The 16426-nt window shown below is 39.6% G+C and overlaps 3 protein-coding genes across 5 annotated transcripts; all 3 read right to left on the bottom strand.

The window, feature by feature from the left end:
- Nucleotides 1–1169: 1169 nt before the first annotated feature.
- LOC141761075 (GTPase IMAP family member 7-like) lies at nt 1170–3599 on the bottom strand. Of its 2 annotated transcripts, XR_012592520.1 has the most exons (3): nt 3414–3599; nt 2135–3054; nt 1170–2077 (listed from the first exon to the last, which is right to left on the bottom strand). XR_012592520.1 is itself a non-coding variant. In XM_074624293.1 (2 exons), exons 1-2 carry the CDS (start codon nt 3583–3585, stop codon nt 2204–2206), a joined length of 1023 nt encoding a protein of 340 aa, XP_074480394.1. In that variant the 5' UTR covers nt 3586–3598; the 3' UTR covers nt 1170–2203. The 2 variants fall into 2 exon arrangements, 1 of the variants encoding a protein (XP_074480394.1); XM_074624293.1 differs by having other exon boundaries at nt 1170–3054; nt 3414–3598.
- Nucleotides 3600–5468: 1869 nt separating this feature from the next.
- LOC141761309 (GTPase IMAP family member 7-like) lies at nt 5469–8771 on the bottom strand. Its single transcript, XM_074624644.1, has 2 exons — nt 8598–8771; nt 5469–6607 (listed from the first exon to the last, which is right to left on the bottom strand). Exons 1-2 carry the CDS (start codon nt 8602–8604, stop codon nt 5469–5471), a joined length of 1146 nt encoding a protein of 381 aa, XP_074480745.1. The 5' UTR covers nt 8605–8771.
- A 1154-nt stretch (nt 8772–9925) lies between these two features.
- myadma (myeloid associated differentiation marker a) lies at nt 9926–16219 on the bottom strand. Of its 2 annotated transcripts, none has more exons than XM_074624291.1 (2): nt 16066–16219; nt 9926–12216 (listed from the first exon to the last, which is right to left on the bottom strand). In XM_074624291.1, exon 2 carries the CDS (start codon nt 12085–12087, stop codon nt 11239–11241), a length of 849 nt encoding a protein of 282 aa, XP_074480392.1. In that variant the 5' UTR covers nt 12088–12216; nt 16066–16219; the 3' UTR covers nt 9926–11238. The 2 variants fall into 2 exon arrangements, with proteins under 2 accessions (XP_074480392.1, XP_074480393.1); XM_074624292.1 differs by lacking the exon at nt 16066–16219 and adding an exon at nt 15945–16050.
- Nucleotides 16220–16426: the final 207 nt, after the last annotated feature.

Raw genomic sequence — 16426 nt, 5'->3', positions numbered from 1 at the left:
TACTCTGCTGAAATATTACTGGCCACAATGGTCGGTGCGTCACAAATACCAAACATGTGACTCATCCTCTCACACAGGAGGCTGCATGCTTGGCTTTTTGACTTGATTACAATAGTTAGCCTACAGAATGTTTTAAGTGTTATCATTCTAATGATCATTTATTCAAAATATGACTTTCCAGAATGTCATAGATAAATGTACAGTGAGCAGTATTAACAAATAATAATAACTGAAAGAAGTACATTTACTTACTGTCCATGATGTTAGAAGAGTACGAAGCCCCCCTAGATCCCTAGGAGAACATTTTTATGAATTTGTGCCCTCAAGTTAGTAAGTCGCTCCCTCGAGTTACTTCATAGAGCACTTCCTCCAGTCATTCCTGAGAGTCCACACATTGCTGATGCATGGAGCCCCCCTACATGATGTACTTTGGTAAAGATGGAAAGATATTGACAGATTCGAACTTCCCGGATCAATAACTCATAACCAAAACATTGTTAAAACACGAACAACAACTCTTTCTAACCATGTGGTCGGGGACCGTCTACAAAGTGCAATGCCGAAAAGAGATGCTATAAAAATATTCAATAACTTCACTGTTATACAGTGTAGTACCACCAAAATTACTTCACACATCAATGGTCTCTTCATAGTTGTACTATAACACTTAGTTTGGAAAAATACGCTTTTGCATAATTTTGGTGAATTTTTAAAAACAAATATTCAATAACTTCACTTTTATAAAGTGTAGTGCATCAAAATGTCTTAATTAGTTTAAAAAGTATAATCAGGAAGAGACCATTGATGTGTGAAGTGATTTTGATGGTACTACACTGCATAATACGGAAGTTGTTGAATATTTTTCCCATTAAAAATTCAAAAGAATTATTCAGAATCATATTTCTTCCCAACTAAATGTTGTAGTACAACCATGAGGAGATCATTGATGTGTGAAGTCATTTTGATGGTACTACACTGTACATTACTGAAGTTATTGAATATTTTTCGCATTAAAAATTCCCTCGAGTGAACGAGTTACTGACTTGAGGGCATAAATTAAATTAAATTGTGTGTGTGTGTGTGTGTGTGTGTGTGTGTGTGTGTGTGTGTGTGTGTGTGTGTGTGTGTGGTGGGGGTGTTAAGTAAGAACTTTTTTTCTCAAATAACATTTCTTCATATTTCAATTTATTCATCGTTCATATTTGTCTTGATACATTGCAATCCGCAAAGAACCACAACAAATGATGTTGTACATACATTAAGTGACATTTCCTGGTTCGCTTTTGCAACAGGAAACAACGAGCAATGTTTCAACAGAGACAGAAATACAGCCAACAATGTACACTTGTTTGATTAAAACATTTTTAAAGGTCTTATCTATGAAAGATATTAAAACGATTTTATACTCGTGGCTTGTGGCTACAGTTGACAGAACATGCACTAAACAACACATCAGACACTCAGTGGTAAAGATAAGACAAGGTACTGTAAGATAGTACTTTTTTGTAACCAAGGGAATTTGCTCTGCAGCAGTTGCAACACAAATTAGGAAAGACTGCAAATATACAATAACACTAAGGTGCAAATCCAAAATATATACAGTGCCAAAACAGGTTACTAGTATGGATCATAAAACAGATATGTATGTACAATATCAACTCTGTAGTTTGAAGCTCAGAAAAGGAGTACAACCTATTCCATATGTAGAATATGAATTAAAATTATAAGCTCAATGGTTAAAGATTGACTAGGACAAGATTTGCATGCATCTACAGAGAGATATGACTTTAATGATCAATTATTTCCCCCTTCTTTAAGAGTCAGGGCTCATTAAAGGTTTTGACTCTGTTTTATCTTTGGCTTTACAAAGTGCTTTAAAGGGAGACAGTGCTTCATCCATGACAGCCTTTGCTGCCCTCTTTGCTGCTTCCTGAGGTGTGTTTGCTCCCTCAGCTGCATGGTATCCTGTTAAACCTCCTGTCACTGCTCCTGCAGCAGTACATACCCCTACAGCTATGCCTATTGCTGCTCCTGCTGTTATTCCTACTGTTATTCCTCCTGCTGCTACTACAATTACCTCTCCTGCTGCTGTTCCTCCTATTGCCCCTCCTACTACTGCTGTTCCTCCTATTACCTCTGCTACTGCTGCTGTTCCTCCTATTGCCCCTCCTAATGCTGTAACTGCTGCTATTTTGGTAAAGGCTTATCGTGGCTCTGACAGAGATTTCTTTAAAACTGTGACAACTTGTCCAACAACAAATACTACACCGAGAAGAGCTCCCAACAATGCACCTGTTGCAATACCTGCCAGTTTGATCGAAAGATCCTTAGATACTCTGTCTTTAGCCTGCTCTCTGATCTCTTTCTCTGACATGTGTCCTGATGACTGTCTAATGCGCGCTTCCTCTTGTTGTAATTGATCCTCCACTGCTTGTAGCATCTCATTGGTGTAGTATCTTCCTTCATTTGCTTCCAATGTCTTGTCTATTGACTTGAGTAGCTGCTCCACCTGGAACTTGTTGTTCCTGTATTCATCCTGCTGGTTGTTCTTCCAGTATTTATTATCAACAACGTGGCAGCGGCCTCCACACTTATTCACCAGCTCACTCGTTAACTTATTCTGGTGAACAAAATCCTCAATTGTCTTCCCTTCATCGAGCTGGTCACCATGAGTGAAGAGAACTGTTGCATATTTGAAGACTTCTTCAGAAAAGTATTGGTTTAGTTCTGTGATGACAGCCTGCTCGTGCTCTGTGAATTTCTCCACTTTAAGCACAATGAGAAAAGCATGAGGCCCAGGAGCGCACTCTGTGATACACCTCACTATGTCATGCTTAATCTCCTCCTCAGGTCTATCTGTGTTGAAGAAACCAGGAGTGTCAATCAAAGTGATGCTTCTTCCATTGACGGATTTGGTTTCTGCTCGACATTCTCTTGTTTCAGAGTTTAGAGTGTACCCGATCGTGAACAGTTTCTCTACAAATATGGTGTTAGCCAGGCAGCTTTTCACAGTTTCAGTTTTCCCCAACATGACAATTCTCGTTGTGTTTGACACTGAAAGAGAATAATGTATTTTGGTTATTTTCATGTAAGATACACATGAGCTAATCTTAATTGTTCAAAAGTCACAATGAAAAGGGAAAGCAGTTAGTACTTTACTTATAAAATAACTGCATTATCATAATAATAGAATGAAGTATAAATAAAGAGTGGCTCACGAGCATCAAGAACATATTATGTATTTAATCTCTTGTAACAGTACCAATCATTATCCAGCAATATGAAAAAGCCATCTTAGTGTAACACCTGCACACTGTAAAAACAATTATTTAAAACAAAACAGCTATTATTTAAATTTCTGCATCTTGTCCAGTGTTCAGTCCGGACAGAATAACTGAAAAAAATTAACTTACCGGCCATAATTGAATTCACTGTGAAGTGACAGTTAGTTAGAGTGATAAGACTACCAGAGTGTGTATGAATGCATTTCCTGTATCTTCTTTTATCGACAGTTTTTCTTTCCTTGACACGCCTGTTAACCTCTGGAAGTTTCGCCAGTAGCTCTATCACCTGCCTCATATGCATTCAGCTAGAGGAAACTGACAGTCTTGTATACTATAGTAAGCAGTCAGTGTAAACAAAGAAGTGGAGCAAACCACAGAGATTTGTATATCAGAAACATTTCCATGGTTTACTGCCATGGTGAAAAACATCTAAACATGTTGACCAGTACGGCTCACATGATAACAAAAGAACTTTTCATTTTGGTGTCATTGCCCAATTTACTGACACAACAACTAGGTTTTGAAGCATGAATGAAGTGTTTTGGCTGAGTTACTACCTTTTGCAGACATGCAATAGAGTTGTGATGTCCCATCAAACAGTTGTGACAACTGCACCTACAGTTTAGAGAATGTTAAGACTGTTTCGAAAAATGAGCCAAAGCCAATGAGAAAAATTGTAAAATAAAATATTTATTGGTTATTTATTGGCCTGGCTGTGATCTGTGCAGTGTAGATATACGGGAAGTGGTTGGTTGACTGCTTAAACTTGAGGAAGTTGGAAAGTCCCCTCAGTCTAAAACGGATGTAGGCTACTCAAGCTAAACAGGCCTGAGATCTGCTCTGGAGAGCTTTACAAATATAAATGATAGAATGTATTTCATTTCTTTTCCCTTAAAATACATCTCCTCTGCTGTTCCAGTGTGTTGACTTCCCACTTTTACATTGTTCACATTATACTTACGCAACGTTACGCAACGTTACGCAACGTTAAGCAACGTTAAGCAACGTTAAGCAACGGTCAGTTCACAATAAAAATGCTGTCATTGCAGATATCTGGGCATATATGTAAGGAATAATGCCCAACGAGTTGTCAAATATCAGGAATTAATGGACGACGTGAATGCTCCTCATTTTCACACAGGCGGCACGCTGCTCTATTTCCCCTCTAAAATAACACGTAAAATTACTACTTTATGATATTATGAATTTATTCTCATATTACAACGACTTTTTTCTCTTAAACTTATGACTTTATTTTTGTAATATTATGACTTTATTCTCGAAATCTCAGATTTATTTTTTTTCCTCAATGTGGCCCTAATACTCCGTAGAAAGAAGAGAAATCAGTGAAGAGCAAAAACATTTCTTTCCTCTGTGTCTTTTCTCCTGTGCTCTGACTGTTTTTATTTTAGTTTCACTCTTACTTGCTGTAACTGTGTGTGTGTGTGCGTGTGCGTGTGCGTGCGTGCGCGCGTGCGTTAGTGCGTGGTGGGGGTGTTAAGTAAAAACTTTTTTTCTCAAATAACATTTCTTCATATTTCAATTTATTCATCATTCATATTTGTCTTGATACATTTCAATCCACAAAGAACCACAACTTATGTCTAACAAAATGATGTTGTACATACATTAAGTGACATCTCCTGGTTCGCTTTTGCAACAGGAAACAGCGAGCAATGTTTCAACAGAGACAGAAATACAGCCACCAATGTACATTTGTTTGATTAAAACATTTTTAAAGATCTTATCAATGAAAGATATTAAAACGATTTTATATGTGTGGCTTGTGGCTACAGTTGACAGTACATGCACTAAACAACACATCAGACACTCAGTGGTTAAGATAAGACAAGGTACTGTAAGATAGTACTTTTTTGTAACCGAGGGAATTTGCTCTGCAGCAGTTGTAGCACAAATTAGGAAAGACTGCAAATATACAATAACACTAAGGTGCAAATCCAAAATATATACAGTGCAAATACAGTTTACTAGTATGGATCATAAAACAGATATGTATGTACAATATCAACTCTGTAGTTTGAAGCTCAGAAAAGGAGTACAACCTATTCCATATGTAGAATATGAATTAAAATTATAAGCTCAATGGTTAAAGATTGACTTGGACAAGATTTGCATGCATCTACAGAGAGATATGACTTTAATGATCAATTATTTCCCCCTTCTTTAAGAGTCAGGGCTCAATAAAGGTTTTGACTCTGTTTTATCTTTGGCTTTACAAAGTGCTTTAAAGGGAGACAGTGCTTCATCCATGACAGCCTTTGCTGTCCTCTTTGCTGCTTCCTGAGCTGTGTTTGCTCCCTCAGCTGCATGGTATCCTGTTGAACCTCCTTGTACCGCTCCCGTAACAACAAATAATCCTGCAGTTATGCTTAATGATGTTCCAAGTGCTCCTGCTGCTGTTCCTCCTATTGACCCTAATATTGTTGAAAAAGCTGTTATACTTTTTATGACTTGTCCTGGCTCTGACAGAGGATTCTTTAAAACTTTGACAACTTCTCCAACCATCGATACTACACCAAAAAGGGCTCCCAACAATGCACCTGTCGTAATACCTGCCAGTTTGATCAAAAGCCTTTCAAATATGCTGCCTTTAGCCTGCTCTCTGATCTCTTCTTCTGACATGTTTCCTGATGACTGTCTAATGAGCTCCTCCTCTTGTTGTATTTCTTCCTCCACTGCTTGTAGCATCTCATTGGTGTAGCAGCTTCCTTTGTTTGCCTCAATCATCGTGTCTATTGTTTTAAGTAGCTCCTTCACCTGGAACTGGTTGTTCCTGTATTCATCCTGCTGGTTGTTCTTCCAGTATTTATTATCAACGACTTGGCAGCGGCCTCCACACTTCTCCATCAGATCACTCATAATCGTATTATTGCATACAACATCTTCAATTGTCTGTCCTTTAGAGAGCTGGTCACCATGAGTGAAGACAACTGTTGCATATTTGAAAAATTCTTCAGAAAAGGATTGGTTTATTGCTGTGATGACAGCCTGCTCCTGCTTGGTGAATTTCTCCACTTTAAGCACAATGAGGAAAACATGAGGCCCAGGAGCGCACTCTGTGATACACCTCACTATCTCAGGCTTCAGCTCCTCCTCAGATCTATCTGTGTCGAAGAAACCAGGAGTGTCGATCAAAGTGATGCTTCTTCCATTCGCAGATTTGGTTTCTGCTCGACATTCTCTTGTCTCAGAGTTTAGAGTGTGGCCGATCGTGAACAATTCCTCTCCAAATATGGTATTAGCCAGGCTGCTTTTCCCAGTTCCAGTTTTTCCTACGATGACAATTCTCGTTGTGTTTGACACTGAAAGAGAATAATGTCCATCAATAACACTGAACATTTGTCTTTTGGCAGTTTTCATATGAGATACACATGGGCTAAATTACAATAAAAATCCTAATTGGTCAAAAGTCACAATAAAAAGGAAACCAGTTATGAAATAAAGATGGAAAAAGAGACAGCCATCTAAGTGTAACACCTGCACACTGTAAAAACGTATTTAAAACAAAACACAGCTATTATTTAAATTTCTGCATCTTGCAAAATAATGTGCAGTGTTCAGTCCTGACAGAAATAACTGAAAGAAATGAACTCACCGTCCATTTTGTCAAAAGTGAAGTAACTGTGGAGCGACTATTAGTCAGAGTGGCAAGACTGCCTGTGTATGTGAATATATTTCCTGTATCTTTCTTTTATATATAGAGAGACATTTTTTTGCCTTGACAAGCCTGTTTAACCTTGACGGTTTCAGCAGTAGCTCTACCACATTCCTCAGAAACTTCACAGACAGTTCCTGCCCTCCTCCCAGTCCTCGATGTGGTTCCCTCTCTTTGAATGATACAAATTAAGGTCTTAATTCTACAGCAGAAACTGTCAGTTCAAACACTAAATATACACAAATATTCCACTCGGTCAAACAGTAAATAGTTCAGCTGTAAATTTAGATGAACTTTTTCCAATTAGTCCAGCTACTTAGTCCTGGGTTGTGAAAAAAAAGTTACGCGTTCCTACATGAACACAAATCTGGGCAGGGCTTCATCGGAAAAGGGTGATGTCATGTACTACTGCACCAAACGAAACGTAGCAATATTTGAATCAAAGTCTGATGACACTTTAGGGACTGTTATCTTATGTTGCCGCTAACAATCAAATCTGATCTAACCACAAAGAAGCTATGTCTAACTGTTCCTAATACTAACCAGCTGCTGCTCTTGCAGTGAATTTTAGAAAAATTGAATAAATCCACCTCTCTTTGCCAAACCAAGACATCATCTGTATGTGAAGGGAACATTCTCTGGATAATTTAGATATGAGTTTTGAGTTTAAAAATAGTTCTGTTGGGGCACCCCGGTAGCCATGCTTGCCAACCTTGAGACCTCAAAAATAGCAAGGATTTCAAAACAAAGAGGGGTCTGGGGGTTTTCTCACAGAAAAATTTGAGTTTTGGAGAGTTTGTTTCCTGCATTCTGGTGACTTTTAAAGAATTAAAATAACAACATAGTGGGAGGAGCTCTCAGACAGAGGCTAAATGCAGGCTGAGTGAGAGAGACACTATGAGAAGAATAAATTTTTTTTTGAACATTGCAGCATGTAAACATGTTCTAGTGCAACATTAAAATACATCTATGAACCTGGAAATGAGCATAATATGAGACCTTTAAGCAACGGTCAGTTCACATTAAAAACGCTGTCATTGCAGATATCAGGAATTAATGAACGACGTGAAGGCCATTAATTCCTGATTATGGACACCTCGAAGGGCATTATCCCGCTTATAACATGGTCACTTGCCAAAGAAAAAAAAAATGAAGACCATTACTGTATTACAGTTTTTCTCCGTTGTATACAAACAAAAAATGGAACTGTGCGCACAATTCTGAAAACTTGAAGTTCATGTATCAACAAAAAGACTCCAGACTGCTACTATGTTCACACTACGAGTGACAAAAGCAACAAAACGGCCAAGCATGGCAAGCTACATTGTTGGCGAGTCTCTGTCTAAGTGTTGCTCAAGCGCTCGTTGTAGTAGTAACATCATTAAATAGCACTGGGAACTGGCTAACTCAATTTTTTTAGATGGAGCGGAACAGGGTGAAACAGCGATGAGTATCGTGTATCAGTTTGTAGTTTCATGTCTCAGGCTTCCATTGAAAATGACCTGTAGCCTGTTGCTGTGCCGCTCGTGTGAATGAAGCTTAGGCACATTGTTTCCACTCAAGTCAACCAAGACTGAAATTGCCACTTTAATGTGCAATGTTCAGTCCTAACAGAAATAACAAAGAAATGAACTTACCGTCCATGTTGTCAAAGTGAAGTTACTGTGGAGCGACTATTAGTCAGAGTGACACGACTGCCAAAGTGTATGTGATTATGCTACCTGTATCTTCCTGTATTACCAGTTTTTTTGTTTTTGTTTTTTTACCTTGACACACCCGTTTAATCTTGATGGTTTAGCTGCTTCACGGTTCAGCTGTTTTATCTTATGCTGTAAATAAATCAAACTCTCTTTGCCAAACCAAGCAAAGCTCCGACTTAATAACATTTTCCTGACACCATTCACATGTTGACAATAAGTGGTTGTTTCATCTGTACGTGAACGGAATGTTCTCCGGATGTTATGATCTTGTTCACCAAAAAAGCGTGGACTCAATTGCAGGCACAAAACACAAGTCTTTTGAAGGTGTAACAAATATAATTTATTACACTAATATAGAAGGAACTGTGAACAGGGCTGGAGTTCCTGGAGGTAAGGATCCAGGTCGAGGAGGAGCAGCGTGTAGGAGTGAGCAGGTAGGTTGGTACCAGGAAGCAGCAACAGCTGACAGGTGAACAGACCTGAACAGAGGACAAAACAGGTTGAATCCACAAATCCAAAAACACGAGCATGAGCAAGTCCAAAAGCCAAAATACAAGGGAGCCTGAATATGTCATGTACCACTGTGGGTGACGGAACGATCTGGCGATGAGTGGCAGGAAGACCGGGGTAGATATACTGCAGGTGTGTGTGATGATTGGTTGATTGCTTGATTGCTGTCAGCTGCTCCAGCAGTGCCTGCCCAGGAGGAGGGGGAGGAGGAAGGCCACACCTCCCAACACACTGACAGACTAGACAAACAGGGAAAAACACACAGGAGACAAAAGGGCAGGGAAACAGAGGAAACACAAGGGAAAAACTAGGCTGCCAAGATGATATCATGACACCGGATAATTTAGATATGAGTTTTGAGTTTAAAAATGTCACTATTCATATACTAATCACAATCTTGAACAAAAACATTTTGGCATCCATGTTAAGTATAGCAAGGCCAAAACGTGTGATTCAGAATACCTACTCTCTTTGTGGTGATACTTTTAAAGGATAAGAGGTAAGCAAAGGCATGTTGCAACTGTCTTTGTCACCGCATTATGAAACCCACAACAGATAGTGTAATCACAATCACAGCACATGCCACATTACACTTACATGCTTTCAAATAATATATTTATTGGGTAAACTAAAAACTTTATTTGCTCAAATTAGATTATTTCACGTTTCAATACTGATACTTTGTTATCAAGACAGAAGGACAGCTGAAGTATTATTTTTCCAAACCCTTATTGACAAAAGATAAGACATAAATCTATATATTGAACATCATTTATTGAACAAATCTTTGTAAGGATGTGAAGAAAGCGCTCTTTGATTCCACAAGAGGCTTCCTCATCATCAGCAACCAGAGAGCTTGTGTGTCTCAGATACAGTAAATACATTTCTTCTCCCTTAAAAAACATCTCCTCTGCTGTTCCAGTGTGTTGACTTCATTGGATTTTAATCAGCATTAACAGATGACTTTGTTTTTGTCACATCATCATGTAAAATCCCACTTTTACATTGTTCACATTATACTTATGTTAAGCAACAGTCAGTTCACATTAAAAACGCTGTCATTGCAGTTGTCTGGGCATATATGTAAGGAATAATGCCCGACGAGGTGCCCATTATCAGGAATTAATGGACGACGTGAAGGCCATTAATTCCTGATTATGGACACCTCGAAGGGCATTATCCCGCTTATGCCATGGTCACTTGCCACAGAAAAAAAGACCATTAATTTATATGAATTATTTTGCAACCAAAATGTTAAGTTTCTCACAAGCCATAACTCCCGTTTCTCTGGCAGGGTTTGCTAATACCTGGAAAAATCCTTACCGTCCCAAAAGGTTCTTATGCAATGGAAACGTTGTTCATTACTCCAGTAAATAGGTCAAACCTTAGCTATACGACTTGGCAACGGGAGATATTTCTAGTCGTTTGCTAGGAGAGAACGTTACGCTAGCAAGATTCAAAGTCAATAACATACGGTTGAAAAACAGTAAATATAACTTGACAGTATGCTTAACAACAAGAATAGCTAGCCAGCCGTGACATTGTCCCCAAATCAATACGAGAAGTTTCACATACAAATAAGACGCCATGTACTGTCGGCCGCAACCTTAAATAGCGAGTTGAATAGCGAATGGGATGCGAGATGAGTGCTTATGTAGAGCAACTTACTTCTTGCACTGAAGGACTAACGTTACACTCAGTTTTGAGTGATTTTTTTGTAGCCAGTGCATTAATTTAGAACGGTGAACAGACAGTTTAACTGGAACTACTTAGTAGGTGTACGTTATCAGGAATTAATGGACACCCTGAAGCCAATCAGAAACGAGTATTCACCCAGACCATGGTATAAAAACATGTACATACACACTGTAAGTGAGATTGGGACTTTTTCCTCGTATCAACAGGAAATCTCATTTCAGCATTTTACAACGAGACACCAAAAGGGAAACGTTTTTTTGTCAGAAATTCATCAACAGCTACATTTTTCTGCAAAGCCACTCAAGCTCTTGGGTCCTTTATTTCTGTTCTTGAACACTCAATATGTCTCCCTCCTTCATGTCATTTCCTCTCAGACGGTGACAAACACCAGTCTGGCCGTGTAGGCCAGGTCAGCGAGGTAAAGCAGGAAGTTGAGGGCAGTGAGCACTGCCACCGCGATCAGTTTTGACGACGCTCGGCTTCCACCATGGTACTGTTTGTCAAACTGGAACACTGGCCAGATGATGGTAGCCGTCAAGTACATGATGACCGCCAGGAGCCCGTAAACTGACAGGAACTTGGAGAAGGGGATGGGCAGACAGCCGGTTAACTCGGCCACACACAGCACCACCACAGCCATGGAGAGGATGAAGCAGATGCAGTACACGGCCATGCACCACTTGATAGCCGGATGGTGGTCATACGACACAGGGTCGCTGACCAGGATGAAGATAATACAGGCCACGAATGTCTGGCACACCTTCAACAGGCCTGGAGCTGTAGCCATGTAACCCGCCACCTCTCCTGGCCTCGCTTTGGTCAGGCTCACCTCCCCCATGTAGGCTACCGCTGCCAGGCAGGAGAAGACGGTGGAGGCGATGCGATAGTCGCGAATGTCGCCATAGAACTGCTGGTCCTTGAGGAAAAAAAGTGGGAAGATGATGGAGGCGGAGAGGCAGAGGAGGGAGGCGTAGCAGGCAACAGTGATGGGGAAGTTTGACCAGGACACTGGGGCTCGGGTCTGGAGGCCGAACATCTCCACCAGCAGGACCAGCAAGGTGCAGGCGAAGCTGAACGCCCAGCAGAAGATGCACCAGTCAGCCATGCCTCCGTATAGACGGGCTCCATGTGCTGCGACGCTGAACGCCACGCAGGTGAACAGCAGGGCAGCTACGCGCACCCATAGCAGCCTGGAGGTGGGTAACACGATCAGTGGCATGATGGGATGTCACAATCAGTCAGGAGTTGAAAGTGGCTTCTGTAGACCAGTGAGGGTTAAGGTCAGTCTTTAATGTGAGATCTTGTGCTGGCTGCTTTTCACACTCTCTGTCGATGTTTGTCACATATTCTGCAGAAAGACAATAAAAGAAGAGAGGAATCAGAATAAGCAGAAGCAAAGTTTGATTTTGACATATGTAGATGCAAAATAGTAATACTGTACAGTATATCAGTGAAATACAAACATTGTTTGGTGCAGTGGCGGACTCAGGATGTCTGAGGGGCAGGGGCGAAAAAAATGTAAAGGGCACCAGCTGCAAGCGGTAGGGCACCATGTTTTCTCCATTTCAAGGCCACCCTAGAGGGCACTTCATTGCACTTTCTCTACTGGAAGGGCACCCTAGAGGGCAGTTTATCACATTTTCTCCACTGGAAGGGCACCCTAGAGGGCAGTTTATCACGTTTTCTCCACTGGAAGGGCACCCTATAGGGCAGTTTATCATGTTTTCTTCATTTAAGGGCACCTTATGGCGCTTTATCACAATCTAGGGCACCCTAGAGGGCACTTTCTCATGTTTTATCTACCATATGGGCATCCAAGAGGGCACTTTTGCTGCAGTTTGTTCAACAAGATTTCAACTCATATTGCTCTCTTATTAATGCTGTAGCCGTAACTTAATGGTGCATCCTTTCAAATCTGAACAGCCCATAAAGAAGAAACGCTCAGTTGTACAGTCTCAATTGCAGTTTATTTTCTGTCAAAAACATGATATATTGATTCCACATATTTTGCTTTATGTTCTCAACAGCCTTGTTTGTCTGTAGGCTAATTAAACCCTAACATATTGAGAAGATTACAAACAAAACTGCAATGTCATGGTGAATAAACATTAAAGCTGCTAATGTAATAATTAATAAGTTGTGCATCCCTGACTGACATGTCTAGGCTCAAACTAAAGCTGTGTAAAGACTGAGGAATGTGTGAGGAACCTGTTCATGCTGTGACCTGTGCAGGGTAGGTATACAGGAAGTGGAAGTGTGTCTGCTTAAACTTGAGGGAGTTGGAAAGTCCCTCAAGTCTAAAACGGAAGTACAAGTTGTACATTTCTAACTCCAGAGAGTACAAAACAGTGTGATACTGGTGCCCTCTAGTGTCCAAACTGCTGTTGGTTTTAGTGAAGGTTTTTGCCACAGAGAGCTTTATAATATACGTACAAGATATGACCCCCTATAGACCCTTGAAACAAACGTATAACCTAATTTAATTAGGTAATTCCATTGAGATCGAGATCTCTTTTGCAAGAGACAACAGCAGATAAAAATAACAAATAATAGTCAAATACAAAAGAAAACAGATATAACCAGACATAACAAGAGCACAATCACATATTCACACATATAATATGTATATAATAATCACATCATATTAAATTAGATTTAACTTGGTGGTAATTAAAGTTAAACATGCTTGAGATCTGCTCTAAACAGTGGTTTTAAATTTGAGAAGTGATATACTGAGACAGCTTTTGCAGGAGATCTTTATAAATAAATAAATAAAAATATATATATATATATAATGTAGTTCTCTTCTTGTGGCTAGTGAGGAGTATGATATGTATCTCCTGTAACACAATAATAAACTGCATCAGGTTGTTTTACTGTAGAGCGAGCAGCATGAGAATAAAGGATATCTCCATATGCACACATGATGGATGACTGTACAATCATTTTCCCGTCCTTGAGACAGAAACATGTTTTGTTCCAATATAAGAAACACATTTTATGTTTTGTTCCAAATGCTGTTTCGAAATTGTACTGCTCTAAATTCCCAGGTATTTATAAAATATGGTGAAATAAGGGAAAACTCGTAACACATGGTACCAATTATGTTTGCTTTCACAGAATATATTGAAGTGTGTATAGGGCTGAGCCAAATGCTTCAAAGCTTTGACCATTGCCATGGAAATAGACCTCCAAATCAGTATTCAAATGTTTTTTGTTTTTTTTAAATCTTATTTTATTATATATAACTATGTAATAATAAAGTATAAATCAATAATCCCACAATATTATTCATTATTCATATTCAACATGAACTGTTATCAGTTATTCTCAGACAGATATCGCTGTTTTATTGTGTGTAGAGGTGCATGTGTGTAGAGTAGTGAGGCACTGTCCTGGGCACTGAAATGGGGGAGATGGAGACAGACAGAAGAACATGTCAGCCTGCGAACGCATTTCTCTCAGCTTCGAAGCCCAAAAAATGGTATTCGGGAGAGCCCTAGAAGTGAGGCAAAGTACCTTTTGTCACATGCCCCCTGTCCAAACATGCAGAATTGATGCATTTTAAATATCTAGTGTCTGACAAACTGATAATGGTCTGGTGTGCTGTATATGTAGATGCCAATAAGACATGACTGCTACTCTACAGGTCCAAGGATGTGCATTATTTCTGGAGAAAAACACTCCTTCATTCTACCAATGCAAACCCTGAAAATTGCTAATCTAATTTGTCTTTTAGCCATTAACTCCAATGCTAAGCTTCCTGTTCTGTGTAATGAGAGGCGTACACAGGAAGCAGCTCTGAAGAGCTAATGGCACGTATGCAGGAAGACGATAGCAACACAAATCAAATGAGCACTTACAGCTGCAGTACGTAGAACTGGAGCAAATGTGATTTTTAAAAAATATTTGTATATAACGGCCACTATATCCTGACAGTAGTGCATGAGAATGGTCATCTGAAAAATATCATGTGCCTCTGTGTCCTCTGTTGCTCCTAATGGCATCTGCAGGACTTCACAGACCGGAGGAGCAGCTGTCAATCACTCGCAAACTCCGATCAAACGGTCAAACTATGCAGCACTGATCAAATATGAATCTATATTCTGTTACTGTAATGCTTATTTGTCGCCTAAAATGTTTTCAGAAACATCTTGTAGTGTAAGTTTTAGCTGTAAAATGAGAACGTTTGTGACCCGGCAGCCATGTTGAGATCAGTTGAGGAAATACCAAGCACCGCCCACCAGCCAAAAGAACAGCCAATAGGAACGCTCTCTCTCAATGAAATGACCTGTGATTGGCCAAAGTCTCCCGTCACGTGCTAATTTTTTTAAAGCCTGACAACAGAGCCATGAGGAGGTGCAGAAGTCTAGTTTTCTCTCAGAACACTTGAATTACAATACACTGAAAGGTTATTAGGAAATTTGTGCCCAATGATGCCAAAACTATTCAGCCTACTGCAGCTTTAATCACTTTAGGAATCAAGCCTGATATACAGCTCTTTTTCAGCTGCAGATCTCAGTTGATAGTACAAAAAACAACTCTTCTTTAACACAAGCTTTAATCCGTTATGTTTAACTTTCTGGTGAAATCTGTGAGTTGCTAGTCATGCTTGGTCACCCAGATCCACTACTGAGAGAGATGTTGGTTAATACCTGAGATAAATTAGAGCACATTCTGAGAGATGTGATTGTGTGGTGTGGGTGTAGCTCATGCCTCACTGCTGACAGGAAACTAGACTTTGGTCTGCTTTTTTTTTACCTCTTTGAGTTGATAGCATGCAGAGTTGGTTCTCATTCTTAATATAGTTAAACCATCCTGGGTGCTACTGTATATAACTGTATATTGCTTATAGTTGATACACTGGCTTGAGATGAGGGAATATGAACAGAAAAAAAGCTTCTTAAAACTACAAAACTGACATATTTATGCATTCTTTTAAATACTCTTTTAACAGAATACACACATAACAGCATTATAATGAAACCAGAGGAGATACTTTTGCTTTTAAGGGTAAAATAGACATTATAACGGACACATTAAAGAGGTTTTCCGTCCCAAATAGCGGACACATACCGCGCCCTGCTGCTCTTTTGTCGCTGTTCCAAAAATAGACCAAGATAAACGCTGCTAACTTCTACATAAACTGTCTGAGAACAAAAAAAACAACAACATAAGTTTGAACATTTGAACTTACCGTTTTCTTTGCTCGGAGTTTCATATTGTTTTTGTTTTGTCTTAAAGCTTAAAGTTCCTGTAGCAACGCGCGTACTTGAAGACGCATCTCCTGCATGCTCTCCTCCTCCAGCTCGCAGCAGAATGGATCCCACGCCCAGCGAGGACCATATTTGGTAAAGTGTTGAAACCTTCCCCAGGCCTCTGTAAGGTCATCGCAATTCCTCTTCTCAAGTGATTCATATTGCGTCAGTTATATATATATATATACACTGTAAAGAATTTCCCAGTAAAATAACAGTAAAGAACTGATGGCAGCAGGGTTGCCTTTATGTTACTGTAAAATTAACATTATTATACTGTAACTGAAATTTACAGCTTTG

Source organism: Sebastes fasciatus, chromosome 22 (assembly GCF_043250625.1).
Source record: "Sebastes fasciatus isolate fSebFas1 chromosome 22, fSebFas1.pri, whole genome shotgun sequence".
Classification (NCBI taxonomy): Eukaryota; Metazoa; Chordata; class Actinopteri; order Perciformes; family Sebastidae; genus Sebastes; species Sebastes fasciatus.
The sequence above is the reverse complement of the archived record's forward strand: the minus strand, read 5'-3'. Positions and strand labels throughout refer to the sequence as shown.